This window comes from Pleurodeles waltl, chromosome 6 (genome assembly GCF_031143425.1).
Source record: "Pleurodeles waltl isolate 20211129_DDA chromosome 6, aPleWal1.hap1.20221129, whole genome shotgun sequence".
In the NCBI taxonomy this organism is placed as follows: domain Eukaryota; kingdom Metazoa; phylum Chordata; class Amphibia; order Caudata; family Salamandridae; genus Pleurodeles; species Pleurodeles waltl.
In genome coordinates, this window is record NC_090445.1 from 763,286,352 (window position 1) to 763,306,428 (window position 20,077).

Here is a 20,077-nt window from a genome sequence, read left to right on the forward strand (position 1 = left end):
GTCACATGCATATCCACATTATGATATAATTATACCTAAATTCCAATTATTGAGCATGAGAAAATGTTAGACCTGACAGGCTGAGGTAGGGTTTCCCCAAACTATTTGCTTTTTCTACACGGTTTTGCTGATTCTCTTTGAGTGGCTTTGAGGCCCTAGGTACTTCCAAACTGTGGTTTTCTCAGTAATCCTATAGAAATGGCACTTCTAAAAAATGGGCATTTCTATGTTCTAAAAACTCTATTTTGGTGCCTTTTAATTCAAACTCCATGTCACTGGAGGCTATGGAAAGCACATTCCCCAATGACAGCCATAAAACGTAGACACCCAGAACAACAGGCCTCTGCTGTTAAGGGCCTCGCTGAGTAGATTAGAGGCAGAGGTTTTGGCACTTGGCCTCTCGGAGCCAGATGATGGCCCCACTAAAGATAACGATCTGCGTCCCATGTCCCCATGGCAGACAGGACTGAATTATTGGGGAGACATCAGTGGTTCAAAAGAGAACCCTTTGAACCACCCCCAGCTTCAAAGGTTCACTTCAGTATATCTAGTGTACCACACTTCAGCAACTTAGAGCTACGCTTGCAGAAATGTGGGATGGAGATGCTGGACCACGTAGTACACACTACCAGAGGGATCTGTTGTGCACAAGGAGTATTTAGTGCATTTTGGTTGGCTTGGGCAAACTGGTTGCTTCAGTGTGGCACTCTAAAGTATGGTCTCTAAGAGTATGACTAAGTGCCCCCTGTTCCCTCATGAAGGTCTCAGGGAAATCAAAATCTTCCCGTGAGGTACCTACACCTTCTACCAGTGTCATCAGGAGAGTGGTGCCCTCGTTCGTACTTACATCATTAGCTGGACTTCATCGAGCAGTAGCGGTGCAAGCGCTGAAGCAAGAGTACTATCTGGAGACCGGATTTGCCTGGTGCGGTGCTTTCAAAGTGTTGTCTGCATTTCAAATAGGGTAGCCCTTCATCGTGGGGCCATAACACACATAAGCGGCTGGTTTATTGTGAGCAGTTTCACCGGTGAGGAACCCCAAGTGATCCGCCTTTGTTAAGTGCGTCACATTTCTTTCATGCGACTCCCGACTGCATGGTCATTGTTTGCAGTACTTTCTCATAGGTGACAACCCTCGGAGGTGTGGGCATCTCAGGAGAAGTGCCATATAATACCTTGTGCGGCTCTGCTGAACTTTGTCTTTTGTGTGTGTAGCCGGATTGTCTGGTGCGACTAAAGTCATCACATGCCAGATGATGCGCCTCATTCCAGGAGGCATGGAATTGGAATCCTTTGTGTGAGTCCTCAAGGATTGTCTGGTGCGACTCAGGTCATTGTGCACCAGATAATGTGCCTCTTTCTAGGGAGGTACAACATTAAACATGTTGTGTTTGCGATCAGAAGTGTCTGGTGCTACTCAAGTCATTGTGCCCCAGACATTGCACCTCATTCCAGAGAGGTACAGGAGTGGAATCCTTTTCATGTGTTTATCTGGATTGTCTGGTGTGGCTCAAGTCATCGCCCACCAGACATTGTGCTGCATTCCAGGGAGGTACAACATTGAGCACTTTGTGTGTGCAATCAGAACCTGTGTGGTGCAACCCAAATCATTGCGCACAAGATGGTGTACCTCACTTCAGAGATGTATGGCATTGAGCACTTTGTGATTGTGACCGGAATCGTGTGGTGCAACTCAAATCATTGCACACCTGAGTGGTGGCCATACCTCCATTTGTTGACTATTATCTGCTCCACTGGTAACAGATACTTCCCCCCCTTATTGCCCCAGAGTGCCTGAACAAGTGGTACTCTGGCTGTGTGTAACTTAGCACCTGGGGACAGGCTGCTCGCACCTTCAGCTTGGGTGTGTCTTGTCCTGACAATGTTTGGCACCTCATGTGGGTCTTGGGAGGGAATGTATTATTTTTCTCTTGTGTGCGTACTGCAAATTTTATTTTAATACAGTTGGGCCTAGTACTGCTAGTGTTGTTTCAAATGGTGATTCCTGCACAGAGTTATATGTTATTCATGTTGTGTTAATTCACATGTCTGTTGAATACAAGACTTATTTACATACACCTTGTGTGATGTCTCTATTGTGATGCTCATTGTAATTGCTGTGTGCTATTGTTGTGCTATTGCTTTACACATTGCCCCTGTGATAAGCCTGACTGCTCTGTGCCAAGCTACACAAGGGTGAGTGCAGGTTATATAGTGAGTGTAATCACCCACCCCTGACAGTGGTGATGAGTTCTGCCTGGCTAGAGCCCAGCCTCAGCCAACCAAAGCCACTGCCTCCAACACAAAACAATACAGTTTTCCCTTTGCCAATTTGCACCTATTTTTATTTGTTGCTAAGATTCTATACAAACACATGTCAGGCTAGTCTGCATCTGTTATGAGGAAGTGAAATTTTGAGCGGTACATATCCTCTTCCACTAGGTAATGCCTTAGGTCCAGATGAGTTGTTATATCAATTCTTCAAAACTTTCCATTCATAACTTTCACATCTTTTTTGTACAATGTAAAATGTACAGCTCTAATATTCATAAATAACCAGTAATACTCATCCATAAGGATGGTAGAGATCCCCAGTGTTGTGAGAGCTCTAGACCTTTCTCCTTGTTGAAAGGAAAGTGTAATGTTTCAGCCAAAATATGTATTGAGAGATCACAGTAACAATCACAAACAAATTGCATGTTAGGCCAGTTTTTACTCAACACAAATGAATATGTGAGTGCATATTATTCATTTGTCAAATATCAATTACCAATACACATAATGCATGGGTGATATTAATTATGCTAAAGCATACAGCACAATAACCTTTTCTATCTTCTCTGAAAAGAAGCATAGGTGAGTCGCCTTCAGGAACACTCTCCCCCTAGAGCTCATGTTGCACTTGTGAAGATGGCGCTTGTACCCCGCTGTTTATACCATTCACAAAATACAATATGTGAGATCCTGACTTTCTCTTGATTTCCCTGGTGTGACGGGTAACAGAAGTAGGGTACGCCTTGACACCATCAAACTATACAGAGTGGAGGGGGAGATCTAGGGCTGTCCAATCTGGAGTTATTTATTGCAGCACAGATCAGACATGCAGCAAAGTGTTTTAATTCAGAAGAGAATTGAGAGAAGGGATTATTGAATAGATGCTGCGAGGGAGAGTCGATCCCTGTCTTGTTAATGGAGGAGATAGGGGTACCAAATCACTGTCCGTACACAGTCATACTGCCGCTGCATGAGTCGCTGTAGCACACATGGTAGTTAAACATTCCCTGTTTCCTCGATCTTTGGAGATCTGGTGGTTGCAGCTGTTTGGAAAGATTGTCAGGGACAAGTCTGTGATTCAGTGTCAGAAGAGAGGGTGATACACGCTTGCTGATCTCCACCCTGTGGACAATATCCTGACATTTCAGAAGGCATAACTCTAGTTTCAGGTTGAACCAGGGCAATTACTCCAGAATGCAGGGATAGCTAGAACAGCAAGAGAAATCTGGTTGGGCTCCGTGTGGCACCATCCATCTATGTGGTTCTAGCTAAATTTATATAGATGGGTAACTCTACTCATGCAATATCCTGACTTTTTAGGGCACTGAACACCAGTGAACAAAAAGAGGTGTTAACAGTTAAACAAATATGGGATGACGCACTGGAAAAAACATTGACAGATGGTGAGTGGAATCAAACTTGTACACTTTTCCAGCTGTTCTTTGGTAACACAAGGCTCAAATTGACACATTTTAATTTCTTACATCATATTTTTTTGACCTGCTTGAAATTATCTCAAATTTACCAGATAGATTATCAGAGTGTCCCCAGTCATATAGGTAAGAACTGATTTTCTACACAACACGAGCCGTGACCAACTGTAAATGTATTGGCAAATCGTGATTGGTAAGCTAACAGTAATGTGGACTTGCCCATTCAAATGTGTTTGAAATTGTTCCTTTCTCAAGGGTCACCCAGAAATGTTTTGCCTTTTTGCTAAACCCTATTTTTGCTGGCTGTAGAACTCTGTGCCCTTTCCTCCTGCTATCCAGTGGTAAAGTGCTTGTCCTTCTTTCAACATGGCAACATTGGATTGGTATGCTCCTGACTGGCGCATTTAATTTACTCACAAGTCCCTAGTGTATGGTACCAAGTGTACCCAGTGCATGTGCATTAAATGCTACCAGTGAGCTGCTGCACTTATTACTTTCTCAACTTTTTTGCCAAGAATCTAGTTCACATTGAAGTGGGTTGCAGGGAACAAGGAGAGCATTGCGGGAGGTTGGATTGAATTGAATTTGTCATTTATATAGCGCTACTAACGCTCCCATAGGAGCATCCTGTTGCTATTGCAGAGCATGCGGTGAGGGGGTCTGCTTAGGGGTGGGAGGATCCCCATTCGGTAAAAAGAACAAAACCTTCACAAAATTTGAGAATAGCAAAGGGAGTCTGAGATTCCAAAGATCCATGTCTTTAGAAGTTTTCTGAATGCTGGTTCCGAGTCTATAAACCGTAAGTAGCTTCAGAGAGAGTTCCAGGCCTTAGCGCCCAAAACAGTGAAGGATTTTCCTCCTCTGGTTTTCAGTCTAAAAGAGGCCGGTTTGAGAAGATTGGCTTGCGGAGATCTCAGGGTTCTGCAGATGGTGTAATGAGTGAACCTAATGGTAAGGAATTTCAGTCTGGTCACTTTGTGTGCTCTGAAAGTAATTAAGAGGATTTTAAAAAGGACTCTTTTGTATATCAGCGGCCAGGGCAGAGCTTTCAAGGCTGCAGATGTTCTTATCAGTAGTTTAAGGACGGCACTGGCAGCAGCAAGTTTATGTATAACCTGTTAAGAAGATCCAGCAAACAAACTATTGCAATAGTCCAGTCTGGAAGTGTTAAGATCACAGGCAACTGTTTTCCTGGAAGGAAGGGGCAAAAAGTCAAAAATTATTCAAGGTTTTTATTAGATTAAAACAGGGTCCTGGAACTGCAAGACCCTGTGGTCAAAACAACTGTCAGCATGGTGCTGGGAGCATGGATGGAGAGCTGGTGCTTCGCTCCCTGGTGGTCTCCCACAAGCTGTCGAGGGTGCAGTATGAGACAGGCTGGCGGTGGCTCGCGCAAATTGCTGGTGCAAGTGGTGTGGTCTTGATGAAGCTTCTGGACAGTGGCTTTGAAGTGCATGGACTTCCCTGCCTCCGCCGTCCTGGCGTCAAGTTGGCTGTCGTGACAATGCAGGGTCACTAGGCCCTTTGTGTAAAGGCAGAGCACAGGCTATTCAGTTGCAAATGGGGCCGTGCTCAATTCTATCTCCCCATCCTGCCAGAAGATGGCCTATTCAGGCACATCTAATCTCCCTATTGTGTGATTGTCTGGGAGGAATTCACAAAGTCTGTCATGTGACTCAAAACAAGCTACAGGCACAGAAGGGCTAAGGACAGGAAAATGTCAACCTTCTAATTGTGTAAAAACAACAAGGTGGTTGACTGAATGCTTGAATTGATCTCAGCCACTGGCAATCATTCATAGCTGCATCTCAATCCAGCATTTTAGCCCACCATGCCACTTCAGTTTGGACCCAGCCATATGCAAAGCCCTGTTCCTCATGGGAACAGTCCAGCCCGGGAACAGTGAGCCCAGGACCCACAATGGGTTGGGATGCTACCCTGAGTGATTTCTAGTTGTTAGACCAAATGCATTCATTCCTCTTGTCACCTTTTGTGTGTTTCATGTACCGCCATACGTGGCATGGGTATGCCCGGATGTGGGTCCCATACTCACTGTGTCACTGGAACCCAGCTGTGCCCAGCTGATAACCCATAACTAGGGTGAAACCCCCTCTGGGTTGCTTGTGTTCCTTTTCAGGTTAGACTTGGCTTGGCGGTTAGGGCTGGACTGTTCTCATGCGTAGCAGGGTCAAGACTGATTTGCTTATAGCTGGGCTTAAACTCAGGGGGTATTGTGAGCACAATAACAATGGGTTGGGATGCTACCCTGAACGATTGCCAGTGGTTTAACAATTGCAAGCAATCTTCCCATTACCTTTTTTGTGTTTCATCAACTTTCTAAAAGTGGCATTTTCAAAGTTGTAATAAAAAATATGACTTTACCATTAAAGAGGGTTTATTATTACAATTTTGTAGGCACCAACGTGACATAGTCACCAGCTCCTAATTAGAAATTACAGCTTATTAAATGTAATAAGGAAGTCCAGTGTTATCCTGTGGGATAGGAAAGGCCTCACAGTACTGAAAAACAAAAATAGGAGTTTTTCACTAACAGGAGACATAAAACTTGAATGTACATGTCCAACCTTTTATTTACAGCACCCTGCCCTATGGGCTAATTAGGGCCTACCTTTGGGGTGACTTATATGTATTAAAAGGGAGGTTTAAGACATGGCAAGGGGTTTAAATGCCAAGTCGATATGGTAGTTTAAAACTGTATTCAGGCTGCAATGGCAGGCATAGGCCATGTTTTAAAATGCTACTCAAGTCGGTGGCACAATAGGTGCTGCAGGCCCACTAGTAGTATTTAATTTACAGGCCCTGGGTTTATGGTATACCACTCTACAAGGGACTTACATGTCAATGAAATATGCCATTTGGGTATAAGCCAATGTTACCATGTTTAGAGGAGAGAGCACACACACTTTAGCACTAGTTAGCAATGGTATAGACCATCCAAATGAATTCAGCAAACAAAAATGGAGGAGTGAAGGCAAATGACCCTGAAGATGAGACCAAGTCCGACAGATGTGTTTTCTGGACAGTGCTTCTTAGGCAAATAAGATTAAAACATTGAGATAATGTGAGGCAATAGTTCAACACTTGGTGAATGTGCATGTGTGAAACAATACTCTATAGCCTTATTATTGTATGTGTCTGACAGAGCTTTCTATCATACTGAAGATTTGTGTCCACTCTTTACTCACATCCAACTGAATGTGCCCACGTTAGACCATGCTTAATATAATTAATATAGTCATGATGATGAGCCTTTAGGAATTCACTTTCTACCCTGATAAAGGTGCATGTATGACACCAATTGTTTCATCCTACTGATTGTGCTCACACAAACAATTATTTCTAAGCTAAAGAAACTGAGAAATATAAGAGCATGAGTCTTTCCTTGTGGAAGTTCCATATGTGGAAGTATGTGTTATGCACTGATAAAGGCAGGTGTGTTAAACAATACACCATATCCTAATAGAGTTATTGCACATCGTAATAAAATGGCTCCTGTGTTATTGAAACATACTCTAGACTCTAAAGAAAGTGATGATTGACAGACTCTGATGTATTTTCAGTGATACGCTATCCAGAAGACAATTGATCTTGAATATTCCAATAAATGTAATTTTCATCCTCGATCCCACCAGGCTTCCTCAGTTTCCTTTTTAAATAGAAAGCTGTGCCCTCCCATGATGGCTGCCCACATGTCACCCCATTTGGTTGTTTAGATGACCAAAGATTGAAATTAAGATTTGCTATTAACACTGTGTGTCCCTTCTGGTTTCCTTCCTGCGGCTGGGGTACTCTGAACAGGTGAACAGTGTACAAGCTACACAAAAGCGTAATATCGAAAGCACCTCTCAGGAAGCACAGGTAGGATTGAGGGAGTATGCATACAGGGGTCATATCATTTTACATTTTTATATCCCTAGACATATGACATCGTCCCGTGAATTTGATTTAAAATGCCACATGCATGCCACATGCAACGTTATGATCTACAAAGGTTTCAGTATATTTGCATGCCGATTTTTGTAAAAATGAATATCCATTGGAGAAAAATAACAATTCCTTATGCAGTATCTGTTCATCAATACTGTGAAGCTGTCTTCATATGAAGGTAATAATCATTGTCTCTCGTGTTTCAGTCTTCGCCAAGTGACATAATGTTGGCTATAATTGCTGACACAGAAGATCTGTGTATTCGCTCATGGTGATTGTACAACGGTATTACGATAATGTAATTCAATAGCGAAACTGAGATATGAGTGTCGCGTCTATTTTTTCATTGTGTATGACTCCATTTGAAAACGGGTCATTTGTTTTCTGGTGAGCATAAGGCTGCCTGTTAGGTATGCAAAGCTTCCATGGCCAATAACAGAGTTGCGAAGCCAAATAATTTTTTATAGCAGCGACTGAGTGAAATAGACTTTTTGTGACCCTCAAGGAAGCATGCTACACAGAGAATTCAATACATTTTTATCTTCAACCTAACTAAATAATTTTAATTTAGATGATAATTAAATGCACTTAAAATTTAAATTGCAACTATCAACTTTGAATACCGGCTCAGCATCAACATCACTGTGATAAAACAAAACCTTATGCTGGAGAATACATAGGGCCCCATCATGAACTCGGCGGGAAAACTCCCCGAGTTCGGCGCTGGCGGTCAGACCACCAGCGCATTGAAGACCCCGCCGGCCACATTACTAACATTCAGCTGGGCCTGTACATTGACGCCGGCTCCACATGGAGCCAGTGGCAATGAAGCAGTGCGGCAGGTGCAGCAGCACCCATTGCGCATATCTGCCCATATATCGGGCAGTGACATGCGCGACGGGGCTGTGCACGGGGGCCCTTGCACTGCCCATGCCAGGTGCATGGGCAGTGCAGGGGTCCCCATTCCACCAGCCTTTCCCTGGCAGTCTAAACCGCCAGGGAAAGGCTGTGGGAAAACAGGTACATTATCCATCGGATATGTAACTCTGCCATCACCGGGCTGCCTGGTGGCGGTGGCGGAGTTATGCCTGCGGCAGTCTTGCCATGAACATAATATGGTGGTCCGGACCGCCATGTTCATAATGACCGCCATAATCTGTCTTTGACTAAAGTAGTATAAAATTGTTGTGTTGCACACGCCTTCAGGATGCTGGTATACTCAGCAGCGCTGAAAAGTCGGTCACAAATTTTCAAGGGTACCCTTTCGATTCTCTTTGGAGCGATTTTAGTTGGAACATAAAGCTTTTGTCAATATAGGAAGAAATGTACATGATCACTGACATTTCCCAAACTGAATCACACATCAAATTTAATTTTAGATCTGGGCTAATAATCCACTTCCTCCAAATAAACAGCTAAATTTGCAGTTGGGGTAGGGCGAAAGACCTAATCTTTAGTAAGATGGCAGGCTCACTGGCCACACTTGGGTCAATATTCAGCAGAGCCACTGGCTTACCAAAGGGCAATAGTTTCACTGTGACCGCTACTGTAAAATCCAGTAGTACTATTCAGTGCACTGAGCTGGATTTGTCATAAGATGCGCTATAAAAGCATAGCCGACTCTCTCACACATTTTCTCAAGCTGAAAAGTAAAAAACTGTGGTAAATCTGAATATTGTATTAAATGTACCACCACAGTGCCAGAATCAGGCGGGCTTGAGTCATAAAGAGTAAGGTGTTTTTTATTAGTTCACTAGAGGTTGATAGACCATTTTTAGTGTATACCTCCGTAGGTTGTTTAGAGCTACTAGCTTTTGTCTTTAGTCTTCAGTGTTGCTAGGGCATGATTAGGCATGATTGTACTGCAGTCAAATGCACTTCATTTTCGTGAATGATAGCACAACTGTAACACTTCTATCATTAAATTGTTTGAGCATCGAACAAGATTTAGGGCCTCTTTACAAGTCTGGTGGGCCAAGGACCACCAGACTCGCTGTGATGGTCAGACTGCCACATTACGACCCTGGCGGTCGGACTGCCATCTCCGCCTGGAGCAAGTTTCCTGACGGGCTGTCGGCAGTTGGACTTGTGGTCAGCTACGGCGGCACTAAAGTCAGCGAAGCCGTGCTGATCAAGACTCCTGTTTCCACCAGCCTTTCCATGGCGGAGACCACTCCATGGAAAAGTTGGCAGAAACACAGTGCTGGGGGCTACAGGGAGTCCCCTGTACAGCCACCCTCACCCAAGTATGTATTCCGAGGGCCTCTGTGTGACGACATTGGCCTCGACTCCCTAAGGAGCCGAGGCCAATGCCTCTGCATGGGTTCCACTGGGCTGACCAGCAGAAATCTCACTTTTCTGAGGTTTCTGCGGTTAGCGCAGTGGAAACCTCATAATGGGCCTGGTGGGGAGACTGCCAGCTTCAAAGTGGTCTCCTCTCCACATGGCTGGCAGATGACGGTCAGCCTGCCAGCCCCAGTGAACATATAGTTATGACTTGCAAGTGTAAAGTTTCAAATAAGGGGTATGTGCAAGTCTGAGACCTTAGAATTCTGTAATCTTAAATGAGGATTGATGTATTCAAGATCATAATTATGTGTTACCCATTTAAAAATAAATGCCCATTTTTAAGAGGTTGTATGGCAGATCTAACTATGACCTAGATGCCCTAGTGCAGTGACTCACATGATATGAGACTCCTAACACAAATAGCAAGGATGTAAAAGTCTGTGAGCTGAAATGCCCATGTTAGGTCAAAAACACTAATAATCTGAAAGTCATGGTGAAGAACTATCTCATTGGTAAATTTGGGAATAAATCTACCTAATATTCCTCTGCCAGTAATAGTAAGACATGCAATAAAAGTTTTTTTTTGTTATGTAGGTTTAGCATTGGTGGGTCTCTTTTTTTTCTTTTAACTTTTGCAATATTTATTTCAGGGAGTCCATGTTGCCATCAAATACCTTAACAAGCAAGCAATGTCTGCAGGGATAGGAAAACCATCTATACTGCAAGAGTTTCGTGTGGTAAGTTTCTTACTGATGGTGTCAGTGTCATTAGGGCACATCAGTGGTTGGGATAAGGGTAACTAATGTATCTATTTATGGGCTTATATTTGTGGTTTATATAGTGCAAACTTAGCAATTGAGTGTAGTAAAGGGTCGAAGGCAAAGGCACAGTCAACATATAAAGAAGGGCTAGCTGATTTTTAATAGTGAAAATAGACTGTGACTGCATCAAGTGTTCTTTAAAGAGGTGTGTCTTCAGTTCGTTCCTCAATTTGAGCAGGGTTGGAGCACAGTGTGGGCAGTTTTGATGCCCTAATACAGGCATGTTGTTCCATATCCTGGATGCACTGAGATTGAAGGCCTCTTGCCTTATTTTTGTTCTTTTGCACTTTATTGTCTCGAGTTGTCTTCAGTCTGAAACAATACTCAGTTTGGCTACTCATGACACAAGTCATTTTGCATTGTCTTTTTGTTTCTGCGAGCACCTTCTACTAGAAAAGAAGCAACCTCCATGTATGCCACAATTACATGGATATTATTCAGCATAAATGATTATCAGTGTAAGATTGGAAATAGCACCTTGATGGGAAGAACTCCAAATGAACAACTTTAACAATTTCACCTTCATTGGATTGTCTCTGTGTGTGTAACTATCTAAGCCACAAAATGTGCTACAATAGCATACAACTTAGTTTTGACCATGAAGATATTTAATAGTGGCCATACAACCTTTCAGAGCAGGTCAAGACAATACAATGTCAAACTGTTCTTATTAAACAGTTTGCAGTGGAAGCTTTGTACCAAAATTCTAAATTTGGGCAACCTCGGTCATGCTCAAAGGAGCAAAAGAGTCATGTCTAAGGATATGAATGTAGCCACCCATTGGGTACCTACAAGATTTGAGATATCTCAAGTTGTTTTATGGTATCTGTAAGTCACTAATGTTGGTCTGTTCTTTAATCACATTCAGGTGCTTGTAGCATTGAAATTCTGATGGAGGCTCTAATACATTATAGTAGCAAAGAAATTGGTTTAGTACTCGTGGAATCTTTCATCAAGGAGCAAGTGTAGGCTAACCACTGTAAAGCATTAGCTAATGGATGCAGCAAAGTTGATCCTGGATGCTAAGGTGCATATGAAGAACTCTAGAAATCTTTTAGATTTCTTAAAGCTCTGCAAGATTCCAGGAAAATCAAGAATTTGTCATTAGAAAACTCTCCTTCATAATTCAGGAAATATTTCTAACAATTAAAAACTTAGATGTTTTGTGGCAATTTAAGAGCCCTTTAGAATTAATGGCCTGATTTAGAGTTTAGTGAATCGGTTACACATATGTGATGGATATCCCATTCGCTGTATTACAAGTATATTATTTCCAATGACACTTAATACGACGGATGGGATATCCATCCTGTTTTGATAGAGTAACCTGTCCACTGGCCTCTAAATCAGGTCCAAGTCTCAAGAGAAGGGGGGGCTTGAGAACTTGGAGTGGAATACAGATTTTGTACTTGTTTTGTAGCATGTCTTGGTTGCAAAGCAGGAGGCGCATGGAAGAAGTACGGGGACACATTTATTAAAAACTCACACAGTTCATCACAGCAGAGCAATTCACCTTAATGCGCTGTTCTACATGGTGGGAAAAGGACAGGAATGCGCTGTATCTAACATTATATGGTGCATTAATGCCTTGCAGCACACAATGTACTGCCTAGCGCCAATGCAAGCACTTTTGCACCATGGATTGTGCCTGTGGAGGAAGGGGTACCCTTCTGTACAACAACAATCCCCTGAGGCATTTTTCTGTTCCTATGTGCGCTGCAGAATGTTGCAGCACACATAGAAAAAGGAAAAAAAAAGGAGAAATAAAAAATATTCTCCTCGTTACGCCTCACCTGGGGAGGCGTTGCAGTTTTGGCACATTCCCAGGTCTACCATTTATGGGAGATCTGGGAATGCGTCAAAATCCATGGGTATTGCATGGGAACACCCATGCACCACCCATGGAATGTCTCCATGGGGCAGGGTAATGCAGCACAGTGACTCAGCATTAGATCAATCAAAATGTAAAAAATCAAATTGCCAAAAGCATGTTACCTTGTATTTAAAACTCAAAGATGCTCACATATCTGTGTCCAAGCAACTTTACGCAGGGATAGAGACTTTAGTTTTAGCAAATGAATTGCCAATAATTTTGGCATGAAGAAAAGTTTTTAAACGGTTCCAAATCAAGACACCAAATCGGTGAACTATAAGCCCACATTATGATGGGTAAATGATTCCTCATTCATATATTTGACATTTTTTTCATAATTTAAGGGGCCTGTGTCTTGCATTTGTTAGGTACCTGGTCAATAGTAATAATGACTGGTGCACAAAAATAAATACTTATAATGACAGTGTTGATGCTCTCAATCTTTTCAATGAAATGAGGGAATAAAATGCTTTCATTAGGATAAAGTAAATGCCAAATATCTATTCAATCTATATTGCCTTTTAGTTTTTTATTTCGATTCTTATTTCAGTAACAGCCACAATTAGTATAGTTAGATGACTGTATTTGAAAGGCCCTAGACTGACATATACATTATCTCCTATAATAATTTTGATGAGGCTTATGATATTAATTATATTGAGAAAAGCAAGAACAAAGGCATCTTGACTGCAATGTGCAGCATATAAAGTACATCGCTACCTTAGGGGTAAAAATGGTATCCAATATATTGTTACAAAGGTATTTCCTCAAAATGACAGACTGCTCTTTCGTGGCTGGGAAGATGTGGGAGAATTCTCCATCATAATGATGTTGCAAACGCGCCTGGTCCTTAATAAGTAAACTTACACGGGAACGCGTATAGGCCGATGAACCTTTTGGATCGCGTGGAGTATCCTAGTCATGTGATGACCAGTAACATCAGTAATCAATGTAATCAATCAATAACCACTAAGAAAATCATTAGTTAATAGCCAAAATATAACAACAATCCGTGAATAACCACAACTCGGTAAAGCGTTTAACAATTTTTATTTCCCTATTAATTGCAATTCTAATGCATTTGGTTAACTCAAACTTTATTTAATCAGCTCAGAATTAGTTTATTAGCGACCACCAACAACACAATCTAATCAGAACTTGAGAAAACATGTGAGCAAAAGCCTTAGCGAAAGCCAACAAAGATTAATACATCAACATTAATAGCAGAGTTCAGCAATCAGTTCTCCAATCATTTGTCACTGTCAACGTCACCCAGAAAGAAACCTACCTAAACCAGATTAGCATCAGAATGTGGGATTTCATGCAAAAACAATTTAAAAAACATGAATTTGGAAAAACATCTAGCTAGAAGAAAACTATAAAACAGCGCAGGTGGTACCTAGAAGGAAAGGCACAAAGTTAATCAGTCACATTGTCATAGCTACCTATCCACAGAATGGATCAGCATCAAAGTCAGTCTTCGTCTTCAGGTCATCAATAGATCAGCAACGCATCAGGCTCTCAAGAGCATGAGCCCAATGACCGCGTCCCTTGATGTCATCAGCATTCACCCCTCGTATCTGAATTTTACCCTCGCTTCTGAAGTTTTAGCCCCTTGTCATGACTTTTTATTAGAGTTTTTCAGTCCATACCCCTAATTCCTAATTGGTCAATCAGCTCTCCATATATGACATTACCCAATACATTTTATTCTACATATCTATGAGTTTTAGGATTTCGGGGGTCATTCCAACCCTGGCGGTCGGTGTTAAAGCGGCGGTCAAACCACCAAAAGGCTGGCGGTAAAAAAAATGCAATTCTGACCCTGGCGGAAACCGCCAACAGAGACCGCCACTTTAACACACCGCCCGCCACAGCGGGACAAACAAACAGCGCGGCGGTCACCGCCAACAGACAGGCGGGAGACAATGTACCGCCCACCCTATCACAACCCACCAATCCGCCACCTTTTCCGGGGCGGTAGCCCCGCCGATAAAAACACGGCGGAAACAGACATTTCAAACGGAAAACGCTCACCTCCATACACCCCACGAGGAATCTGGACAGCATGGAACCCGAACTACACATCCTACCAGCCATTGTCTTCCTGCTCCTCTACCAGGAGCACGAACGCCGGCGCAGAAGACAACGGTGAGTACTGCACCTACGACACAGGGGAGGGGGAGGCAAAAAATTACGGGGACACACATATGCGACACACCCACCCTCACCCTCAACCACTACAACACACACATCAATGCATAGCAACACATCACAGTTACACCCCCAAACCCCCCGGAAGAATGCAAAGGCAAAAGGAAATGATTATAAATATAGAATTATATTGTAAGACTGAGTATAAAATATATCACACATCTATAACTTCATATACATAAATTGTCCAGTCCGATATGTCCATCAGCCATTGTTCGTGGGCCACTGGGCCAAAACACATGGGCAAAGCCCACACAGGATACCTGCCTCCAACGGAGAGAACACTGCAGGGGCATCAGATAGGAAAACTACAGGCACCTCAGGGGGAAGGGAAGGGGGGCACCTCAGCCTGATGAGTCCACGACGCCAGATCCACGAGGGGCCTCCATGGCCACTGTGCCATCCTGGGGAGTGCAAAGCCACAGTCTCTCAAGTCTCTACAGTGGATGGATTGCCCACTGCCATATCCTGGGGAGTGCAAAGCCACAGTCTCTCAAGTCTCTACAGTGGGTGGCTTGCCCACTGCCATATCCTGGGGAGTGCAAAGCCACAGTCTCTCAAGTCTCTACAGTGGGTGGGTTGCCCACTGTGCCATCCTGGGGAGTGCAAAGCCACAGTCTCTCAAGTTTCTACAGTGGGTGGTTTGCCCACTGTTCAATCCTGGGGAGTGCAAAGCCACAGTCTCTCAAGTGGATAACAGTCTCCACTGGTACTGGAGGGTGACTAGTGCCCAGAGTGCTTCGTGCAGCCCTGCCCGACACAGATGCGGGCCTGCCCCTTCCGCCAATGGGCCAGCGGTGCTTGAGATGAAGTGCCCAGTTCAGCGGTGCTTGAGATGAAGGGACCAGTTCAGCGGTGCTTGAGATGAAGGGCCCAGTGCAGCGGTGCTTGAGATGAAGGGCCCAGTTCAGCGGTGCTTGAGACGGCGGTGCCCAGCGGAGCGGTGCTTGAGATGAAGGGCCCAGTGCAGCGGTGCTTGAGACGGCAGTGCCCAGCGGAGCGGTGCTTGAGATGAAGGGCCCAGTTCAGCGGTGCTTGAGACGGCGGTGCCCAGCGGAGCGGTGCTTGAGATGAAGGGCCCAGTGCAGCGGTGCTTGAGACGGCGGTGCCCAGCGGAGCGGTGCTTGAGATGAAGGGCCCAATTCAGCGGTGCTTGAGACGGCGGTGCCCAGCGGAGCGGTGCTTGAGATGAAGGGCCCAGTGCAGCGCTGCTTGAGATGAAGGGCCCAGTTCAGCGGTGCTTGAGACGGCGGTGCCCTGTTCAGCGGTGCTTGAGATGAAGGGCCCAGTTCAGCGGTGCTTGAGATGAAGGGCCCAGTGCAGCGGTGCTTGAGATGAAGGGCCCAGTGCAGCGGTTTTTGAGACGGCGGTGCCCAGCGGAGCGGTGCTTGAGATGAAGGGCCCAGTGCAGCGGTTCTTGAGATGGCGGTGCCCAGCGGAGCGGTGCTTGAGCTGAAGGGCCCAGTGCAGCTGTGCTTGAGACGGCGGTGCCCAGCGGAGCGGTGCTTGAGATGAAGGGCCCAGTTCAGCAGTGCTTGAGACGGCGGTGCCCAGCGGAGTGGTGCTTGAGATGAAGGGCCCAGTTCAGCGGTGCTTGAGATGAAGTGCCCAGTTCAGCGGTGCTTGAGATGAAGGGCCCAGCGGAGCGGTGCTTGAGATGAAGGGCCCAGTGCAGCGGTTCTTGAGACGGCGGTGCCCAGCGGAGCGGTGCTTGAGCTGAAGGGCCCAGTGCAGCGGTGCTTGAGACGGCGGTGCCCAGCGGAGCGGTGCTTGAGATGAAGGGCCCAGTTCAGCGGTGCTTGAGACGGCGGTGCCCAGCGGAGCGGTGCTTGAGATGAAGGGCCCAGTTCAGCGGTGCTTGAGACGGCGGTGCCCAGCGGAGCGGTGCTTGAGATGAAGGGCCCAGTGCAGCGGTGCTTGAGACGGCGGTGCCCAGCGGAGCGGTGCTTGAGATGAAGGGCCCAGTTCAGCGGTGCTTGAGATGGCGGTGCCCAGCGGAGCGGTGCTTGAGATGAAGGGCCCAGTGCAGCGGTGCTTGAGATGAAGGGCCCAGTGCAGCGGTGCTTGAGATGAAGGGCCCAGTTCAGCGGTGCTTGAGACGGCGGTGCCCTGTTCAGCGGTGCTTGAGATGAAGGGCCCAGTTCAGTGGTGCTTGAGATGAAGGGCCCAGTGCAGCGGTTTTTGAGACGGCGGTGTCCAGCGGAGCAGTGCTTGAGATGAAGGGCACAGTGCAGCGGTTCTTGAGACGGCGGTGCCCAGCGGTGCGGTGCTTGAGCTGAAGGGCCCAGTGCAGTGGTGCTTGAGACGGCGGTGCCCAGCGGAGCGGTGCTTGAGATGAAGGGCCCAGTTCAGCAGTGCTTGAGACGGCGGTGCCCAGCGGACCGGTGCTTGAGATGAAGGGCCCAGTTCAGCGGTGCTTGAGACGGCGGTGCCCAGCGGAGCGGTGCTTGAGATGAAGGGCCCAGTGCAGCGGTGCTTGAGACGGCGGTTCCCAGAGGAGCGGTGCTTGAGATGAAGAGCCCAGTTCAGTGGTGCTTGAGACGGCGGTGCCCAGCGGAGCGGTGCTTGAGATGAAGGGCCCAGTGCAGCGGTTCTTGAGACGGTGGTGCCCAGCGGAGCAGTGCTTGAGATGAAGGGCCCAGTGCAGCGGTGCTTGAGATGAAGGGCCCAGTTCAGCGGTGCTTGAGACGGCGGTGCCCTGTTCAGCGGTGCTTGAGATGAAGGGCCCTGTTCAGCGGTGCTTGAGATGAAGGGCCCAGTGCAGCGGTGCTTGAGATGAAGGGCCCAGTGCAGCAGTTTTTGAGACGGCGGTGCCCAGGGGAGCGGTGCTTGAGATGAAGGGCCCAGTGCAGCAGTTCTTGAGACGGCGGTGCCCAGCGGAGCGGTGCTTGAGATGAAGGGCCCAGTTCAGCGGTGCTTGAGACGGCGGTGCCCAGCGGAGCGGTGCTTGAGATGAAGGGCCCAGTTCAGCGGTGCTTGAGACGGCGGTGCCCAGCGGAGCGGTGCTTGAGATGAAGGGCCCAGTTCAGCGGTGCTTGAGATGAAGGGCCCAGTTCAGCGGTGCTTGAGATGAAGGGCCCAGTGCAGCGGTTCTTGAGACGGCGGTGCCCAGCGGAGCGGTGCTTGAGATGAAGGGCCCAGTTCAGCGGTCCTTGCCCTGTTCAGCGGTGCTTGCCCTGTTCAGCGGTGCTTGCCTTGGCGGTCCTTGCCCTGTTCAGCGGTGCTTGCCTTGGCGGTGCTTGCCCTGTTCAGCTGTGCTTGCCTTGGCGGTCCTTGCCCTGTTCAGCGGTGCTTGCCTTGGCGGTCCTTGCCCTGTTCATCGGTGCTTGCCTTGGCAGTCCTTGCCATGTTCAGCGGTGCTTGAGTTGGCGGTCCTTCATTGCCCAGCTGGGCTGTGGCTGGCGGTCCGTCATTGCCCAGCTGGGCTCTGGCTGGTGGTCCTTCATTGCCCAGCTGGGCTTGACTGGTGGGGCCCTCCTGGGCATCTGGGCTGTGGCTGGCGGGGCCCTCCTGGGCAGCTGGGCTGTGGCTGGCGGGGCCCTCCTGGGCAGCTGGGCTGTGGCTGGCGGGGCCCTCCTGGGCTGCAGTACCGGGCCTGTGTGTGTCCTCCTGCACACCTGGGATGGGGCTGGTGGGGCCCTCCTGGCCAGCTGGCCTGCTGCCGGACTTGTCGGCGTGCTGCCCTTCCCACCCTTCCCTGCACGCTTGTGGCCTTTTCCCACCTTTGGCGGTGTGCCAGGTGGCACCTCACTTCCTGACGGTGCCAATGTAGGGATTTTGGACCGTGGGGTCTTTGGTCGCTCGCGCCGGGCACTGGCAATCTTAGGAGGCTTTTCCGGTGGTGGGCTGGCCGTGCCTTGGCTCCTAGCTGAACTGGATGCCCTTGAGGGTGGGGGACTCCACAGTCCATGGACAACAGTCTTCACTGGTCCCGGTTTTGTGGTGGCTGAGGTGCTGATTGGAGTCTTATGAGACGGACGGGGTGGGGGAGTTGTAGAAAAGAGGTCAAGTTTGGAAAGGAAAATCAATTTGGAAAGAGAGGGACGGGTAGGTGTAGTGGGTATGGGAGTGGAGGAAGAGGATGTGGTTGTAGGAGTGTGAAGTCTGGTGTCTTTGGGTGCAGGTGCTTGGGCTGGAGGCTGTCATGAGGTGGATGGATGTTGGGTGGGTGGCTGCCTGCGTTTGTGTAGTTTGGAGGAGGGGGTGACAGACACACTTGGAGAGGCCATAGGGGACGTGTAAATGGTAGTGGGGGTGGTGACTGCACGTGTGCGGAGTGTTCTGGTGGGTGTGCTGGTGATGGACGTAGTGGCTGAAGATGTTGTGCATGCAAGTGTGAGTGGAGACGTCACAGGGAGGGAGGAGGGAGACGAGGAGGAGGGGGACACAGTGGAGGCAGTGGGTGTTGGTATGTCTGCATGTTGATGTTGCTTGTGTGAATGCTTGTGTGATGTGTGGTGCTTATGTCTGGATGAGCTTCCCTTGGGTGTTGAGGTGTGTGCAGGCTGGTCTGATGGTGTGTCTGGGATAGGCAGAGGTACAGGGGATTGGGTCTGGGTGGAGGAAGTTGGAGGGGGGAGGCTAGAGACAGGGACAATTGCTGCCGTCAGTGCTGAGGCCAGAGCGTTGAACGATCGCTGATGGGCAGCCTGACCCGAATGAATGCCCTCCAGGTATGCATTACTCTGGTGCACCTCTCTTTGTACACCCTGGATGGCATTCAAAAGGGTAGACTGCCCAACAATGATGGTCCTTAGGAGGTCAATGACCTCCTCACTGAGGGCAGCAGGGGTGACAGGGGCAGGGCCTGAGGTGCCTGGGGCGAAGGAGATGCCCACCTTCCTGGGTGAGCGGGCAGGGGGCAAACGCTGAGGGGCTGCTGGGAGAGCGGTGATGGTGCGCTGGGTGGCGGCTGTACCTGTTGTTGCGGGGGGCACGGATGTTGCCGCCACCACAAGGGAGCTCCCTTCAGAGGACGAGTCGCTGTCACTGACATCAGCACAAGTCCCCGCTGTGGAGCTCCCCTCGCCCTCCGTCTCACTGGTGAAATCCGAGTCAGTTGCATGGCCCGCCATGGCCATGTGAGATGCAGCTCCCTCGTGCTCCGATGCCACTTCTCCTCTGCCTGATGATGCTAATGCACACATGAACAGGAAGACCACAAAAAAGGGGGGGAGGAGAAATAAAGACATGTTGAGTGCATGGATTACCGCTACCGTTGGCGG

At 47.4% G+C, this 20,077-nt stretch overlaps 1 protein-coding gene across 1 annotated transcript in view; it reads left to right on the plus strand.

Moving 5' to 3' along the window:
* The window catches only part of LOC138301697 (guanylate cyclase 2G-like), a 378,147-nt gene that overhangs the window by 179,421 nt on the left and 178,649 nt on the right, over window positions 1-20,077 (plus strand). Inside the window, exon 12 of the mRNA XM_069242214.1 lies at window positions 10,595-10,681. Coding sequence (XP_069098315.1) covers window positions 10,595-10,681 — 87 coding nt within the window. The remainder of the gene's footprint in view (window positions 1-10,594; window positions 10,682-20,077) is intronic.